A 16,244-nucleotide genomic window follows, 5' to 3' on the forward strand; every position below is an offset into this window, starting at 1 on the left:
ATGTTCGGGGTCGAGGTGAGAGGGGAGCTTGGGGGAAGCTTCCGCTTTAGGCATGGCCCGTATCCTCCACTGGGCCTCGGCGCATGGGGCCTGATGGAGTCTGATAGGGCCGCCGGCGACGACTCCGCGGGGTCATTAACAATTGTCATCGAAGCTTAGCATTCTCCAGCTCCACCCCCGTTGGGCGGCACCCCGGGGAACGCACTGTCTCGGAGTCCCCAACTGCAACGTCTCTCAAAGCTCCGGTGTAATTGTGTATGGATGGCCTATGAGACGCGGTCTTCCGGACTTTGCAGCACTCATGCTTGATCTTTCATAATCGAAGATTTTGGGCTGAATTGCATAAAGGCTGTTATCATGGGCTCTAACTCATTCAATATCCGGGATCTGTGAAGGCACAACAAGTTGCACGCAGACCATCGGCAAGATTTACCCCAACATATTCCAGGGCTTTATCCTGGCACGATGCTCAACCATACGGTGTACTCTCTCTAGCGCGTTGTCACGAGATGCCGAATCTTTGAGTCATGGCTTAGCTCGGTAAACCTGTCCGGACTGCAACCATGTTCTCAACGGCCGGGGACAGCGAATTAGTTCTCGATGATCAATCTTCTCTCCGGCTTGCCGATTACCAAGAGAGCGCGATTCGGAACTCCACAAAAATCGTTTGGATTCATGTTGATTGACTATAGTAAGGAAAGCTGGAAAGGACTGCTCTGAAGGCTGGCCCTAGATCACGGCAATCCTTCTGAGCGCGATAGAGCTCAAGTAACTGCAAAAGGCTTTTCTGAAGACTCCCCAGAGCCGCCTTTCATGATCCTGCCGAGGTTGAAGACGGCTCGGCTACCTCACGGCACCCTGAGAACTTGAAGGGCCAGTTCTGGACTACTTCCAAGGCTTCTCGGCTGTCTGCCACCAGCTCTGCGTCGTCTGATGTCTCTTCCAAATCCAGGCATGTGTGGGGATAGAGTTGATGAGTACTAGGTTTTGGGGAAGCCTCGGCTCGAGTTTTTTTCTCTTTTCTTCGGCCATTCAAGGGTAAAGATTCAAGAGTCTGTGTTACGAGGTTTGCCATGTACATGAGCGTCGCGGCAAACATGTCGACAATAGAGGTGCTCCTCGTGGTGAAGTTGCAAATCTCTCTACCTCTAATTGTATAGTCTGTCTCGTGCTATGCCGCAGATGGCAAGCCCGAATCCCCTTCCTCGCTGTTTTCGCCAACTTGACGGAATATCCTCTCAAACACATCAAACTTCAACTCCATGATGCCATCGTGATCAGTCCCGGGAACAACACAACTAGAGAACTCAATCACGTCACGGCGCTGCTCAGCCCTCCAGCAATCCTCAAACCACTTGGGACCCTTATCAACACCAATCATCTGGTCCTCCTCCGCCCAAAATACATCAACCTTGAGCTTTGCAGCGCCCTTGACGACGCCAACATCGAGATTGTGTTCAGCCTCCGCCAACAGGGTGACGAGCTCGTCATAGTCCTTCCATGAGCCCCAGTAATCCGAGTGCCCCGCCCTCTTCAGCAGCAAAATGGCATCCTGGCTGAGCCCTCTCGTATCTTCAGAATACACCTTTTGAATGAGCTGCGGCCAAATCTTCTCCTCAAACTCTGCCATGGGGTTCGCTTCCACCGCAGGAGGAGGCGTAGGATCGGCAGCAGAGCCCATTCGCATCGACGCAGGCAGCAACCCGCTCACAGCCTGCATACTAGGAAAAACCCCACTCACCGCGCCCGCTACCGGCGCAACATGCTTCAGCGAGAACCCGGCGAGCGTGTGGAAGCCGCCCAGCACGGTCTCCGGCAGCCCGCCCGCGAGCGTCATGAGCGCGGCACCCGAGCGGGACTGATGAACCCACGGCGCGGCGAGGGCCACGTAGGGGCGGTCGGGGGAGAGGAGGTGACGCAGGTGGAGGACCGTGTTGAGGGCGTAGATTGTGCCGCCGCTGTGGGCGGCCAGCGAGACGTGGCGGACGGAGAGGTGCGCGAGGAGGGCGGGCACGATTTCGAGCCAGAGGCGGACGCGGTCGGGCGCGTCGACGTGGGTTGTGCCGCCGAAGCCTGGTCTGTCTGGGTGGATTATGCGGACCTTGTGTTTCTTTGCCAGGGCGTCTTTGGCGATGTGAAGGTAGCGGCTGTATGTTCGTCAGACCTTGACCGATGAGGTGTGCCGTGATGTGCGAGGGGTGTTTGTGAGTGAGATGATTGGCTTACCTTCCCAGGAGGGGACCACATAAGAGCAGGACATGCTCGCGCTCTGGGTTGTCCAGGTTGCGATATCCGTAGTCGCAATACGTGACTTTGAATGGATCCGGGCGGTCATTGCCCGGGGGTAAGGTGAAGGACTGGTGGAATCTTGGATCGTTGAGGTACTCTTCCGGGCCCGGATCCGTACGCGATGGCCCCGATTGAACCGGTTGATGGGCCTTCTGCGACGCCATTTCCAATGGTGCGTGAGCCTGCATCGAACGATCTAGAGTGGTTTGCTCACAAGCTTTTGTATAAAGTTCACTCCACAGGATCAAGGGACGATTTCATTAACAAAGTTGTCGATGATGTGTTTCGAACGAGCTTCGCCGGTTTGTATGGGGTGACCTGGACGGCCTTTTTTTGACGTCTCCCGAGTGTGCCACTCGTTAGTTGGCCGAGGCGGGTACCCGGGCTCCTAGTGCTTATCATCAAGGTTGGGTAGCGTGGAGGAAGGATTCCGCCGTAACAGCGCTTTTCTTTTTCTTCGCCAGACTCGATTGGGAAGTTGTCTCACTGTTTTCCCGACGCCAAATGAGAGAGGCATCGTCAGTCCACCAAGTTCAATAAGAGAATTATAATTCAGGGTTTCTAGGTTATTGCTATGGATAGGTAGAAAGTTTTATTCTTCAGCCGGGTCTACAGAACCACGGGATCATCACTCTTTTGAGGGCGAGGTATTATTGACCATCACTAAGTGAGGAAGCGACGGTCATAGTTTTCTCGAAATGATGACGAGGGCTCTGTCGAAGAGATGAAGGATAACGTCACACCATTATCATCAACCTCTCTTCTCACCACGAGAAGTCGTGATGGAGATCGACATTGGGTAACTTTTAGAGAAAGGGCCCCAACAAAGCTCCTAGTAAACGCCACATCTAGAGGCATCTGCGAGGAAGAAGGCAAAACTTCCAAAGGTACCTCAGTATTTAGAAGAGATAATGGCGCTCGGGTATTCACTAGATATATTAATTCCGACCTGACCCTCGGGGCTATCCCACAAACTCACGTCAGAGTCAGGTCTACAACGACATCATGACCCTTTGATACACCCTTGAGAAAGATTCAGAGGTTCGCAAGGTTGCGTGCCTTGAACTTATATAAAGCCACACCTCAAGTGATCTCCTACTGAACGAGGTTTGTTCAGCATACCATCTCCCGGCGCGAGCACAAGTTTGCATCGCTCCGTCAACCAGGGAGAACTCTCAAAACTCTTCCTCTACAAATAGTCATCAAATCATCATCATACCAACCGAAAATACTTGCCTTTACACATCCAACCCAGGCAACATGCGTACTTCCCTCTTCCTCGCCGGCATCTATGCCACCCTCTCCGTCATCGCCACCCCAATCACCCCTCCCCCAACCGACCTCAACGCCGCCAAACCAGAGCCCCTCGCCCAAGACCTCGAGAGCCTCGACGTCGACAGCGATGCGTCCTCTATGGCAGATCCGAAGCCAGCGACCGGGTGGCCAGGCTACCCAAGACCGATAAACAAGGACAACCCAGCCCCCAACAAGGACCCCCGACCGTACACCAAGAACCAGTACAAGCAGTCTCAGGAATATAAACCCAAGTTCGATTTCCCGCAGCCTCGGCCCAAGCCGGACAACCCGTTCAAGAACCCCAAATGGAGGATCCCGCCCAACAACCCCAACACCTTCAAGGACAGAAACCCATTCAGGTCGTGGCCGCACAGGGATCCGTTCAAGATGCCCAAGAAGAACCCGTTCAAGCTGCCGGAGAAGAAGCTCGAGCCCAAGCCCGAGCCGGAGGTGAATATCGAACCGATGCCGAAGCAGCCAGAGCAAAAGGACGCAAAGCCCGAGCGGTACCCGACTCTCGAAGAGACGATACAGAAGAATGCAGAGCCGGCGCGGTACCCGACTCACGAAGAGTGGACCGAGCAGAGCAGGGAAATGGCTATCGCGAAACAATATGATCCGTGGCACGGAAATGATAAGAGCCCGGATGCGGCACCGGAGAATGAACCGACTTATGAACCGCATGAGCAGGATGCCCGAAGGGTTGGGAATTAAACGTCGATTTGTGATCACCAATAACACGGACGTCTTTGCTGCTGCATCTTTTTATCTCCCACGTCTGAGAGTTTGAGGATGTTCGGGAGAAGGAGCGGGAAGATGTAGAGGCGCGGTGAGGTTAATGACGATAAGCTCTGGATGCTTGAACCTGTATGTTTACCAAGCCATAGCGCGTTGTTGGAACAAGAACGTCAGGTGCTCATCTCTCAGTGCGAATTATTTGAGCTTTCAAACGATAAATGTAGGCAAGCAAGCATGTTGCTAGAAGCCGTTCAGTAGTGCCTTAGTTCTTCTGATCTACAACCTATAACATCTTTTAGTAAAAGTAAATTCCGGCCAGTCTAGCTACTCAGACATAGCATATGGGAGATGATGCCACGGTTTGTCAGTACTGCGAAACATCCAAAGCCAACTCCCTGTAGCACAAACCAGAAATCCATTGTCGGGATTGTTTACATCACATTTCGCAACTTTACCTCACGGACAATATTTCTCTGCACGATCCTGAGCAGCTCCTGGCCTAGCCATACTGTCGAACATGAAAAAGGTTGCTCGACAGATTTGTAGCCCCCGTACTCGACAATACGAATATGCCACCTTGACGGATTTCTGTCACTGCAAAGTTGAGAATCCTGGCGTCACCAAAGGAAATAACGTATTCTAAGCGCTGTTCTCACCAGGAGTCGGCAACTCCCAGAGCGAAAACGTAGCATCATAGCTATAGCGGGACGGACCTCGATTATTGAAGAGCGAGAAACATGGATACCAAGTGATTACTGAGAAGAACATCCGGATGTGTTGATGGCTGGTGAGACCAAACGCCCGCTAGCTATACCATTAACATCAGTAGGATCTTCCGGGCCACTTTCCAAGCAGCAAACCTCTTGACGGTCTTATATAAGTTGTACATACTACTTCGGTTGCCTGCCACTTGGCCACAAGCTTGAAAAGAGATTACCGATCGCAAAGCTCCAAGGGGTGGGGCTACTATGCCAAGTTGTGTGAAACTCTTCTTATCCTTTTACATACAAATCACCAGCGCAACACCTAAGACAAAGCCCAGCCACTTTACCCTAGACCAATCTTGCCCATCAGCTCCATATACCCCAGCGTATAAGCGCCAGCCCGAGACGGACATCCGCAGCCGAGAGACAAGACCTCTGGTCAGTAATGTTTCCAGGTATGCTACCCGATGAGTATGAAGTCGATACACAGATCACCGACAACAACTCTGGCGAAGCGCTGATGATGACGATGTGGATGAGCCTCAAGTCGTTGCCACGAATCGACGGTGCTCCGTCCGCTTTTGCTAGAAACAAGGGGATGAGGACTGCTTAAATATCTGCCCCGGGCATCGAAACAGCCTGGCATGTGTTGAACGGTTGCATTGGACGTTGGTCAACGCCAAGTTGGTTGGCTTCTAGAGGTCTTGCTTTGGCCGCGACTCGGCTCCCTCTTGTACCTACCTGCGTGCCTCGAGAAATTCAACTAGTACAGCCACAGAATAATAAGAAAGGGGCTGATAAAACCAGAGGGATCAATTTCAGCTTCCTCGGTGGACTAAAGGCAATGTGCTACATCAACCAGGAGCGTCTGTTTGGAACAGCGCATAGAAGGAAGGGGACTCATCGTCGACGACTGCGCGCCTGTCTCGTTGTCGTACTGTCAACTGAATGAGCCCTGACTTCTGGGCACGCTCATTCGCGAGCTGGAATCTACGGACAGATGTCTTACACACTGCACTTCGAACTCGAGGACCGGAGGAATACACTGTTCAGCTAAGCGATTTCCATCATATCAAAGGCGGGAAAAGACATCCAAAGACATTCGAAGCATACTGAATAGAAATTTCGAAAAGAATCACGCACGAACCAATGTAGCAGAAATTTTCACACCGACGTGTGCACTTCGAATCCACCTCAGTATGCAGCTATTCGCTATAGAGGGAACCATATACGTGGAAGCATGTCTCTCCATGTCACAGAACAAGTAGAAGAAGGTGACGAACCCAGATGCCAACGCCTTTGTTTTGCCCACATTCCATGACGAGCGAGTTCACTGCAAAATCCTACAAGCTATTTGCCAGAAAACAAAAGATCAGAACGCAAGGTTTCGGAAACAAATCAAAAGAACCGCCTCGACCTCGTCCTCGAACACCTCATCGCCAGTCCCCAACAACGACTGGCTCAACTGCGATGAACATCACCCAAAGTTGAGCAAGCTACCGGAAGCTAATCAGTATGATTCAATCACTCCAGAAACCTTTTCTCTCGGAACTTTCAAAACAGATCACCAAAAGAAAATCAAAGTCTAACCAATGCATAAAGCATCCAACTTGGACGTGGGCAGTAAGGAAGCGGAACTATAGCAGAGTCCGCGAACACAGCCAACAACCCTGAACTCTTGACCCCGCTCTCTGGCAGAGAGCCAGCCATCACATCGTCAATTTAAACTCCTTCCACCATAGGGCGATGGAAACAACCTACAGCAGGTCGGAAAATAAAATTGCTTACATCAACGCAAATCAGCAAAAGTCAAAGATCAAGCGCATCCTCAAACACCACCTGATCGGCAATCGGATGAAGCATGCCGACAGGAGGTACGTCTGGATGCCCCGCAGTGATGAGCACTCGGCCGGGGTCGCGACCAATGGAGAGGGCTTGGACAGCCGACCTTCTTGTAGCGGATCTCAGTCCCCAACATCATCCAATGACCCGGCGTTGTGGCAGAGTGGTCTAATGCGCAAGACTAGAAATCTTGTTCCTTCGGGAGCGTCTGTTCGAATCAGGCCAACGTCGATATTATCTTTTGCCAAACCCCCCAAGGGCTCTTGACCATTCTTTTTGTATCCCGCGAGACCGATAGGAACGACTCGGGCCCGATTGGATCTGCGCGTAAGATGCAGAGTATGGGCGGTTTGCAACGCAGTGACTATGAAGAGGATCAGCCTGTCACGGTCGCAAGTTCGAAGATCTGAAATGTGTCCCGCACGTTTTGGAAACAGACAGGGGTATGCCAGTTTACCGCTGAACAGAAACGTGTAACTCTGGACTGAACGGAGAGGCGAGACGGCATCAGGTTGTGTCCATGTTCCGACGTCTCGAGTTGAGGGGTCAGCGCTCAGAGCGAGGAGTAGTTAGACCTTGAGCCACCTGACTCGATTTCATCTCGACATCTCGTTTGGGCGCGTTGCTGAGTACGCCAAGCCACGGATTCAATGCGTGAGTTTCTCTTTACGGACGTCTTGCTGTTGGTCTGCTTTTCGTTCGGGAAGGTCTGGCTAAGTTCGAAGAGACTCTCGGGTGATGGGAAATAGGGGGAAGAAACGATATCTGAGCGATAGGCCACTGATTGGAGATCCTCATCAGCGAGCTACCCAAGGTACGGACGGGCTGGCAATGATTGATAGTGGACAGGCTGCGCCGCTGACCGCATTAGTCGGTGTGGCCACCTGAAAGCCGCATTCCCGACGATATATTCCCGCGCTGCACTCGATAGGGGCTTTCTGCAGAAACCAGCTAAAGTGTCACGCGAGCTCTCCATGATTTCTAGAAAGACGTGATGATTAAAGGGTCTCGGATCGTGTCGCGTCGCGCCTTGGATTCGGTAATCGACGGTGCTGTATTTAGCACCGCCATTCGGCGCTATATTCATCCTCTGGTACGAGGTTGCCTGCACTAGAGAATGCGGCCTGCTTCCAAGACCAGCGGTTTTGATCTCGCGTGATAGCAATTGGGGCGAATATGAATTATTGGACGCAATAACTCCCGCTTGACCAGATCTGAGACGATCCAAATGACGAGCAGTTCAAGAGCGGGCCTTTGACAAGTGGCCAAGTGCGATTTCAAGGCCAGTGTCATCTCCCGCACGGCGTCTAAGAAGGCTCCACGAGACCTCATAGCCGTCGAGTTCGATAATGGCAGGTCTCATTTGCCGCCGAAGATCTGTCAGATGACGGTGAGGGGCCCCAAAGGTACTGAGACGAACCTCCACTGTGACCAGCGACGTTCTCGATTGCCCAGCTCCGTGCGTCTTGATTTGATGCCATCGATGCTCGACAATCTGGAATTTGGCCAAAGGAAATAGCACTGAGGTCGATGATCAGCCAGTGAGCAGACAGGGAGCCTCTCTTGGGACGAGGTGGAGCCAGGTCAGGGGTGGGTAGACTGGGTGGGTGGTCAGAGCAGAAAGTCCAGACCAGTGAGTTCGTTGGATGGTGAACCAGAGATTTTGGTCTCGTTCAGTGCCTGCCCTAACCGTGAGAGAGCTCCATGCGGGCAACTGGAGCTATGCAGCTGGAGCACAATAGCTTTGTGGCGCTGAACCATTGTATCGCCAAGGACCGAGAGGAAAAGTCACCTTCTGTAGTACGGCCCGGCCGTCAGGCGTAGGGGGCAGCAGGGCGCCAGGAAGTGAGCACAGCGCGTTAGAGAATCCGAAGCGTTAGTGCAAACTTGTGCAACTGCCAACGCGGCTTGGAGCTGCAGCTAAAGTGCGGTGTGATGGGCGATTCCCTGAAGAAAACGGTAGCATAGCAGTAGCATGACAAGGCGAGCCGCGAGTGCATGGAAAAGCCGGTGACCTGCTGCAGACCCTCCCCCGAGACCCCGTCTGACGACCAATATTGGCTCCGTTCAACCCCGGGTCCAAATGCTCTGCATTTTCTGGAGCCTGGACCGAGAAGCGGCGGAGAAGAGTGCCCACTTCTTCCACAGGATGCCGCTTGGCGGTTGGTTCAACGGGCGCGTGGGTGTATTGGTATTGGAGTCGCTGTCGCAGTACTCGGGGGGCATTGCTCAATGCCGATAGCTCTCCATACAATGCGGCCACATTCCATGCGACGCAATGCCCAGTTGTGGGCGCCGTACCTCTTCGGGCAGCCGGTGCTGGAAGTTTGCAAGTCAAAGACCGCAGCCTGATTGAACCGGGCCTCTTATTAGCAGAGATGACGTGAACCAAAGTTTTCACGTTTGGGGGCTCCAATGACACGCGTCTGAACGTGGATGGTTCAGCGATGGCTTTTCTGTCTCCACGACGACTGAGACGGTTAAGAGAGGCTGATATAGTCCAAGGCCGAGCAACAGCAACATCGCTAAGGTTGATCGTTGATGACAATGTTTGGGCTTTGATGGCTCGCCTTCGCCGGTGCAAAAGGCCCGTGGTTTGATATGTGACAGCTTGGCGGTTGAGCAGAGGCGGGTGATGACAGCCCGACTGACAGTCGTGACAGCGAACCGCCGTTTTGGCAACAGAGCGTAACGGACGTGATGGATGAACGAGCGCAAGGCAAATGACGGCGATGGAGGACGAGCTTGAGATCAGGCCCCTGAGCCTCCGGAGTAGCGTTGACGATCGAGAGTTCCTAGCGTGAGCTTGTCGATGGCACCAAGTCCCAAGCACGAGGCGGAGGCAGGTGGATGGAAGCCGCCAAAAGCGCAGACAATAACCGACAGAGTTGCGGGCCGATATGGTTCGTACTTTACGCCTACTTACGGCCAGGTCGCATCTTGCAGTTGCAGTGAAGACCTGGAGTCGCGGCCAGTGCCAGTCAGCAGTGCTAATTGCAGTCATTTTTTTGCAGGTCATTAAGCGGTGTGGAGTCCAGAATGGAAACCTCCCACGTCGGGAAAGATCCACCTCCTCTCCTGCTCCTGCCCTGCTTTAGCTTGATAGGAACGCTGGAAGGAAAGTGGCCCAGTGATATGATTGCCCGCGGTGACTAAGACGAATGGACCGGACCTTAATAACGGCGGAGTGGGATTGCCCGGCCATTATTACCTGTTGCTGGCTCTTAATGCCCGTTTAGCCAGGGGAAGCAAAGCCACTAGCAACGATAGGCTTCTGGAGGACAGTGGAGGCTATGAGGCCCCACTGACTTGTTCTGCAAGGTACCCGGCCCTCCAATTCACTGGCTGCAGGTACGAACCTGGAAAGAGGAAGTGCATACCACTGGTGACTGCCCTGCAAAGTGCAAAGCTGGAGCGGGAAGGAACTGTCCCGGGTGTGTACCTTCCTCACCTTATCCCGCGTGAGGCGACAGAGAGAGAAAGAGCGAGAGAAAACCAAGAAGGTAGGTACTGTTGCATTCAATATTCTCTAATGTGACTGGTCAGTCGATAAATAAGGCACGTTACGTTAGGTTCTCCAACAGTTGGAAGGAACCACATCGATCAAGAGAAAAGGAGGGTTCAATTGCAAGGCCAGAACGCAGCAAACTCTTTTGGGTAATGCCGTTCGTGTTGAGTAAAATTTGGCAGAGATGAACAGAACCATATTAGGACGAGGTCGTATTCGTCGCCCATTCGAGCCGGGCGGGAAGTTGGTAGAATCCGCAAATGCTTCTTTCTCCTTTCTTTTTCCGTCACTGCCAATGCTACGGATACATACATTTGCGCAACGGTTCGACAGTCATCGACTCATCGGTCATCGGTCCCGTGTCTCCCACATCGCTCCCACCTTATCCCGAACAGCATCATTCATATTTAGAATCATACCTCGCCGGATTCCGAAAAAGCATATTCATGCTGAGTTGCATCAGTCTCTAAATATGGACTGGATATAGATGGATGAGTGGGCTCATTGCGCAACTAGTGTGCCTACGGTCCACGGGTACATAGTAGCTCCCAGTATGGATGCCATGTTTCCCGTAGCATCCCGCACCTTAGATAATTAGGGGACTCCGAGGCAGGTATCACCATGATTGCGGCCTCACCTGAGGTGTGCGTCCATACTGAACTTAGCACTATGTATATGCACTCACACAAAAATAAGGATATGAGCAATTCTCCGGCCCTCAGCTTGAGTGAAGTGACGAGGGATGAGGCATGCTCGCATGCGGCAGAACAGCGCCTTTTGTCCCATCCGCCGCTGCCAGCCTGCCCTTCATTGTTGCTTGTAGATTGCTGGGAAGAGGACCTGAAACGAGCCAACACTGGGGAAGGCGGTCATCATCCTCTCCATGTGGCATCGCTGGCCTGCTCATCGCCTGCATCGCGTGCGCCCTGCCTTGGTTCTGCCTTGTTCTTTGTTCCCTCAGAATGCGGTAGCACTGGGGACAGGTCACTCCATGAGTCCGTACCTTACATAAGGCGAAGTACTTGTCCCAATCACCATTGTCAGAGTTGATTACTCCTCCCCAATGTGGACAAGGCAAAAACTGTAGAATGCAGGTGAGAGGGAATCCAGAAAGGATGATTGCCTCTGCAGGGTAAGAACGCCGTGGTTTGCTGATCCACCCCGCGCCGTTCCAGGTCCCTTTTTTCATCTTTTTCATCTACGACAATTTATCTGGTCTGTGTCTAAATTCTAAGGACAAGAGGAGCACCACCTCTTGAACCCTTCATCATAGTCAAACCCCGTTGCACGCAGCACGCGGCATGCCATCGGACATTGGACCCTTTGCCCGTCTCTCCTCTCATGCTATCCCGTCTATGACTGTCCCTCTTGTCGCAGGTGAACAAGTCTGCTCCTTGCGCAATCCTACTGTCACGATTGATCCTCAACATGGACCAGTCGCCTAAAGCCTAAACAACGAGCAAGGACTGTAAATCCTCGCAAATCCCTCGATGATGTGTCTGCTGCTGCTGTGCCCCTCCTCGTCTCGTCTCTTCTCCCAGTGTTCTCCTCGTCTCCAAGCACCCATCACATCACATCACATTACCATTGTCTCCGTCTCAGTCTCAGTCATACCCGAGGACCCAAGGTGGTAAGAACTGTAGTCCTTCCGACACTTCTCCATCACATCAAACCTCTCTACTACTTACCTTCCAATCCACGGATAGGTGTCTCTGGGTGTGCCTCTCTCTCCGCCCCTCCCCTCCATCCGGACCCAGCTCTATCCTTTGCGCACAGAGAGATGCACCATGCAAACACCCCAGATCCCTGCTTGATGCTCGTCAACCGCCAGGCCCAACCTGGCATGGGCCGGACAAGGCCGCCAGGGGTTCTCTCGACAGCCACTGTCTGTGCTTCTCTCTGACCACCCACACCACGAACAGGGGTCGCCTCTCTTTACTGGCCCTGAGACGCTCGTGGACGTCTCCTTTGCTCCCCAAATCCACCAAATGTCCCGACACCCTCTTCCCAACTTCGAGACGTGAGACGCAACATCTCTTCCCCAAGCGACTCATTCTCAGACCAGCTTATCCCGTCCCGTTTCCGTCTCTAACCATTACAACAGCAATAGCACACAGTCTTTCACACCCTCGAGGCTCGACTGTGCACTCACTCACTTACCTGGAGCTCGTGTTTCTCAACAGCTGCGCTGGTCCCAAAACACGCTCCAACATTGCATCCTTGACAGCAACCAAGATCCCGGGACTCGTGCGAATCTGCAGAAGCGCTCCGCCTCCAAAAAGAAAGACCTTCAGACACCGCTTGGGTCACACGCTCACCCTCAACATCACTCACAGTTTACCCATACACCGCTCACACCCGTGCCTGGGAGTTCGCCTGCAAACTGCAACGGGGGGTTCCAGTCGTCCACCACCCCGTCACAGCAAATCCACATAGTTTCCGATCTTAAGCTGGAAACAAGGCGCGATCGTGCGTCCCACCACCATTAAACTTCCAGGGACAACGTCAGTTCACGTCACTACCGCCCTTTTCTCGCTTTCTAGAAACACTCAAGAGCCGTCTTGCCCCCGTTGCCCCGTCCGCGACTTCTCATTCTTCCGCCACATCCGCATTGGGATTGCAGACCGCGCCTACGGAAATCAGCTTGATGCGGCCTCAAATGTGCATGGGAATACAGACGATCTACCTTTAGTGAAAATCCGGAGAGTTAGGGCGTATTTGCAAGAAGGACAACGGGATCAGTAGCCAAAATGGCCTTACCAAGGGAGTCGAGCTTTATGCCGGCCATCAAATGCTCGTCATGCGGCCTCGATGTGGAAATTTCCATGATGGGCGAGCACGTCTGCGGCGGTCCAGGAGCAGAGCGTAAGCTATCCACACTCGATCTAAACCTTTGGCAGAGTCAAGCTCACATCATTTACAGCATCGGCGCCGCCAGATCGTCCAGACAGCCTGGGCTCATATGATCAGCCGCCGCCGTTGGACAACAAGTACGGACGCATGGCACCTCCAACATTAGATACTAGTGCCGCCAGTATGCCAATAAACCCATCTTGACTCCTCGCGCGTAGTTGGCTAACCGAAGTAGATCTCCCATACTCGCGGCAAGGGCAATTAACACCTATAAGCACATCGACTGGTTCAATCAGCATCTCACCCAAGACACCGAACAGCCAGGCTATGGGCCGCAACGACGACTATTTCCAACCGCAAATCGCAAACGACTACAACTCAAGCCAACAATCTCGACGACCTGGAGGATACGGGGCATTCGATGATGGGGACGACTACGGTTCTGAACAGATGTACCCAGGCGAACAAAAGAAGCAAGCGCCAAGTCTTCTCCAGCGTATGAACACAATCGCGCCGGGGCCTTTCGAGATGGGCAGGAGAGCGGGAGGAAGAGGAGCCACAAAGAACGCTTTCGCCCCTTCGAGACAGGATTCTTTGACTCCGGATGACAACATGACAAACGATCGGCCACTGACTTCAGCGTCCAACAACTCCTTCATGTCTTCTGGAAGCAGCAACGCTGGCGGTATTGCGCCACCGAGACTACCAAGAAAGAATGGTTATGGAGGATTTGGGCCGCCAGGAACAACCCCCGAAGATATCGAACCCGAAACCTATGTTAGCCGCGCAGGCACCTTCCCGCGACCTAGCGAACCTATTGAGCCGCCTCTGAGAACGCCCTCAGCACCTCCTACCCGATCTGACAGGCTTAGAGGACAGCCGAACGGCGGAGAGCATGAGAGGAAGATATCAATGGGGCCCGACACATCGAGAGCTCCGCCGCCAAGAACGAGTCTTCTGCGCCCGACGACGTCTGGAAGGGATGGTGCGCCCCAAGTGGACCTGGCGAGCGAGTTTGGTTCATCAAACCCGTATCACACTCCTTCAGCTTCTACGTCGTCCGGAGCGTCCATGTTCAGCCATGGTCGCCAGGCCAGTTCTCAGAGCAGCTCACAGTCCAGCCCGGCGAATCCACGTGTACGTCGAAACCCGTCAGACGTGACCAACTTTGACAACTTGATGAACGACATTGAGTCTTCCATGGAGGCTATGAAGTCTCCTGGTATGCCGCCGCCACCACCCCAGAAACCGCTGGCGAACCCGTACTCGAATCGTCGCGCACCGCCATCTGTGGACCTTCGAGATGATCCAGCTGTGCAAGGAGGCAGACCCCGTGCGAGATCGCCACTTGTGACACCAGACTACGACCGTCGCAACCCCATGGACCGTAATCCTATGGATCGTTACAACCAAAAACATGAGCGTCAAGCCAGCGATCAGCGCAGCGTTTCGTCTCCGCCCCGCAACCGGCCCTCGCGAGGCAACTGCAAGTCTTGTGGCGATGCCATCACTGGTAAAAGCATTTCATCCTCAGACGGCCGTCTCACCGGACGCTACCACAAGGCTTGCTTCGTCTGCACAACATGCCGAGAGCCCTTTTCTTCAGCGGAATTCTACGTTCTCAATGACAAGCCTTACTGTGGTAACCATTATCACAAGCTCAACGGCAGCTTGTGTGGTTCCTGCAGACGTGGCATCGAGGGTCAATACCTGGAAGACGAAGAACGCATCAAGTACCACGTCGGTTGCTTCCGCTGCGGCGACTGCGGGATGTCCTTGTCAAACGGCTACTTCGAAGTCAACGGCCGATCATACTGCGAAAAGGACGCCTGGCGCCGCATGCAACCACCGCCTCGAATGGTCAACGAAGAGCGACGAGGACGCTCCCCTGGTGGTCTCGGTGTTCCCGGACAAGGTGGCCGCCGACCTAGTAACGGACAGACCGGCATGAGACCACCAATTGGCCTTCCTCGCGGGCAGAGAATGGGTCCCGGTGCCGGACTTGCGCCGCCCATGCCGCCTACCATGAACAAGCGCATGACGAGACTCGGAATGATGTAAACCGCCAGGAATGCCAACCCGGATCCTTTCCGACTAAACGTATTCGATTCGTCGTATATGAATCATCATTTACAATGCATTTTCAATACCCCACGACACGCTTACGACCACGACACAAACCTCATCTCAACCCACCACATACACTTCCATTTTTTGTTTACCATCTGAGTTTTATATACCCAGTCCTTTGTGGACTCTGTTGATACCTGCATCGGACGACGCGCTTGTCTCGTCTCCGTTTTGAGCATGAGCTTCACAGAAGCTCTTGAGGAAGGGGGAAGCCATTCACAACATTGGAGACATTCCGAATTACATGGCAAGAAGAAGCAGAGGAAGTACCTTGCAGGCGATGGGGTTGCACACGAGTGCTTGTACATAGCTAGCCATCGAAAGAGGCTCGCCGGTTTTGAGACCATAACCCGTAGCAAGCCCCAAGAGAAAGATCAATCTTGAGTCAATATCTTCAACTATTTGCCAGAAGTTTGTGTTGCATGTGAATTACCCGAAGTCAGTCTGACTGACGATGGCACAGTCTCGGCTCGTGGCTCTCTATTTGTATTCACGTCGTATACAGTCGCCATCCATGATCAAAATAGTCTATTCTTTGATGTATCTAGACCGGATGGTATCGATTTGTGGGACGCAAGCTGACAAGCTCTCGTTCCGCCTCGTTGTGCGTCATCTCAGACTTGCACCCTCTACCGATCTCATCAACTTGAACATTGACCCCGACTCTCAACTTCCCTCTGCAGATACCTGAATCTCGCAGCGAACAGGTCATTACTCATGACTCTCAAGACCGTTCTTTTCTTAAGATGAATCGGCCGATGGGAGCTGGACGTACTGTTCACGCGGAAGAGGACGCTGGGAGGGCACATTGTCGGGAACTCGCCATGTTCTGAGGACTCACGCAACCACTGCTGGCCTGAGAGATGAATTTTGAGGGACTGTTG

The 16,244-nt window shown here is 53.1% G+C and overlaps 4 protein-coding genes across 4 annotated transcripts; 2 read left to right on the forward strand and 2 right to left on the reverse strand.

Moving 5' to 3' along the window:
• Positions 1-1,171: 1,171 nt before the first annotated feature.
• Positions 1,172-2,477, reverse strand: CPAR01_03764 (uncharacterized protein; the record flags this gene model as incomplete). Its single annotated transcript, XM_060488050.1, has 2 exons — positions 1,172-2,147; positions 2,227-2,477. 2 exons carry the CDS (start codon positions 2,475-2,477, stop codon positions 1,172-1,174), a joined length of 1,227 nt encoding a protein of 408 aa, XP_060352256.1.
• A 1,072-nt stretch (positions 2,478-3,549) lies between these two features.
• CPAR01_03765 (uncharacterized protein) lies at positions 3,550-4,299 on the forward strand (the record flags this gene model as incomplete). The annotated part of the gene is made up of 1 exon (XM_060488051.1): positions 3,550-4,299. One exon carries the CDS (start codon positions 3,550-3,552, stop codon positions 4,297-4,299), a length of 750 nt encoding a protein of 249 aa, XP_060352257.1.
• A 4,446-nt stretch (positions 4,300-8,745) lies between these two features.
• Positions 8,746-9,888, reverse strand: CPAR01_03766 (uncharacterized protein; the record flags this gene model as incomplete). Its single annotated transcript, XM_060488052.1, has 3 exons — positions 8,746-9,394; positions 9,522-9,664; positions 9,796-9,888. 3 exons carry the CDS (start codon positions 9,886-9,888, stop codon positions 8,746-8,748), a joined length of 885 nt encoding a protein of 294 aa, XP_060352258.1.
• Positions 9,889-13,127: 3,239 nt separating this feature from the next.
• CPAR01_03767 (LIM domain-containing protein) lies at positions 13,128-15,291 on the forward strand (the record flags this gene model as incomplete). The annotated part of the gene is made up of 3 exons (XM_060488053.1): positions 13,128-13,242; positions 13,301-13,411; positions 13,466-15,291. 3 exons carry the CDS (start codon positions 13,128-13,130, stop codon positions 15,289-15,291), a joined length of 2,052 nt encoding a protein of 683 aa, XP_060352259.1.
• Positions 15,292-16,244: the final 953 nt, after the last annotated feature.

This window comes from Colletotrichum paranaense (assembly GCF_030867605.1).
Source record: "Colletotrichum paranaense strain IMI 384185 chromosome Unknown Scaffold_3.1, whole genome shotgun sequence".
In the NCBI taxonomy this organism is placed as follows: domain Eukaryota; kingdom Fungi; phylum Ascomycota; class Sordariomycetes; order Glomerellales; family Glomerellaceae; genus Colletotrichum; species Colletotrichum paranaense.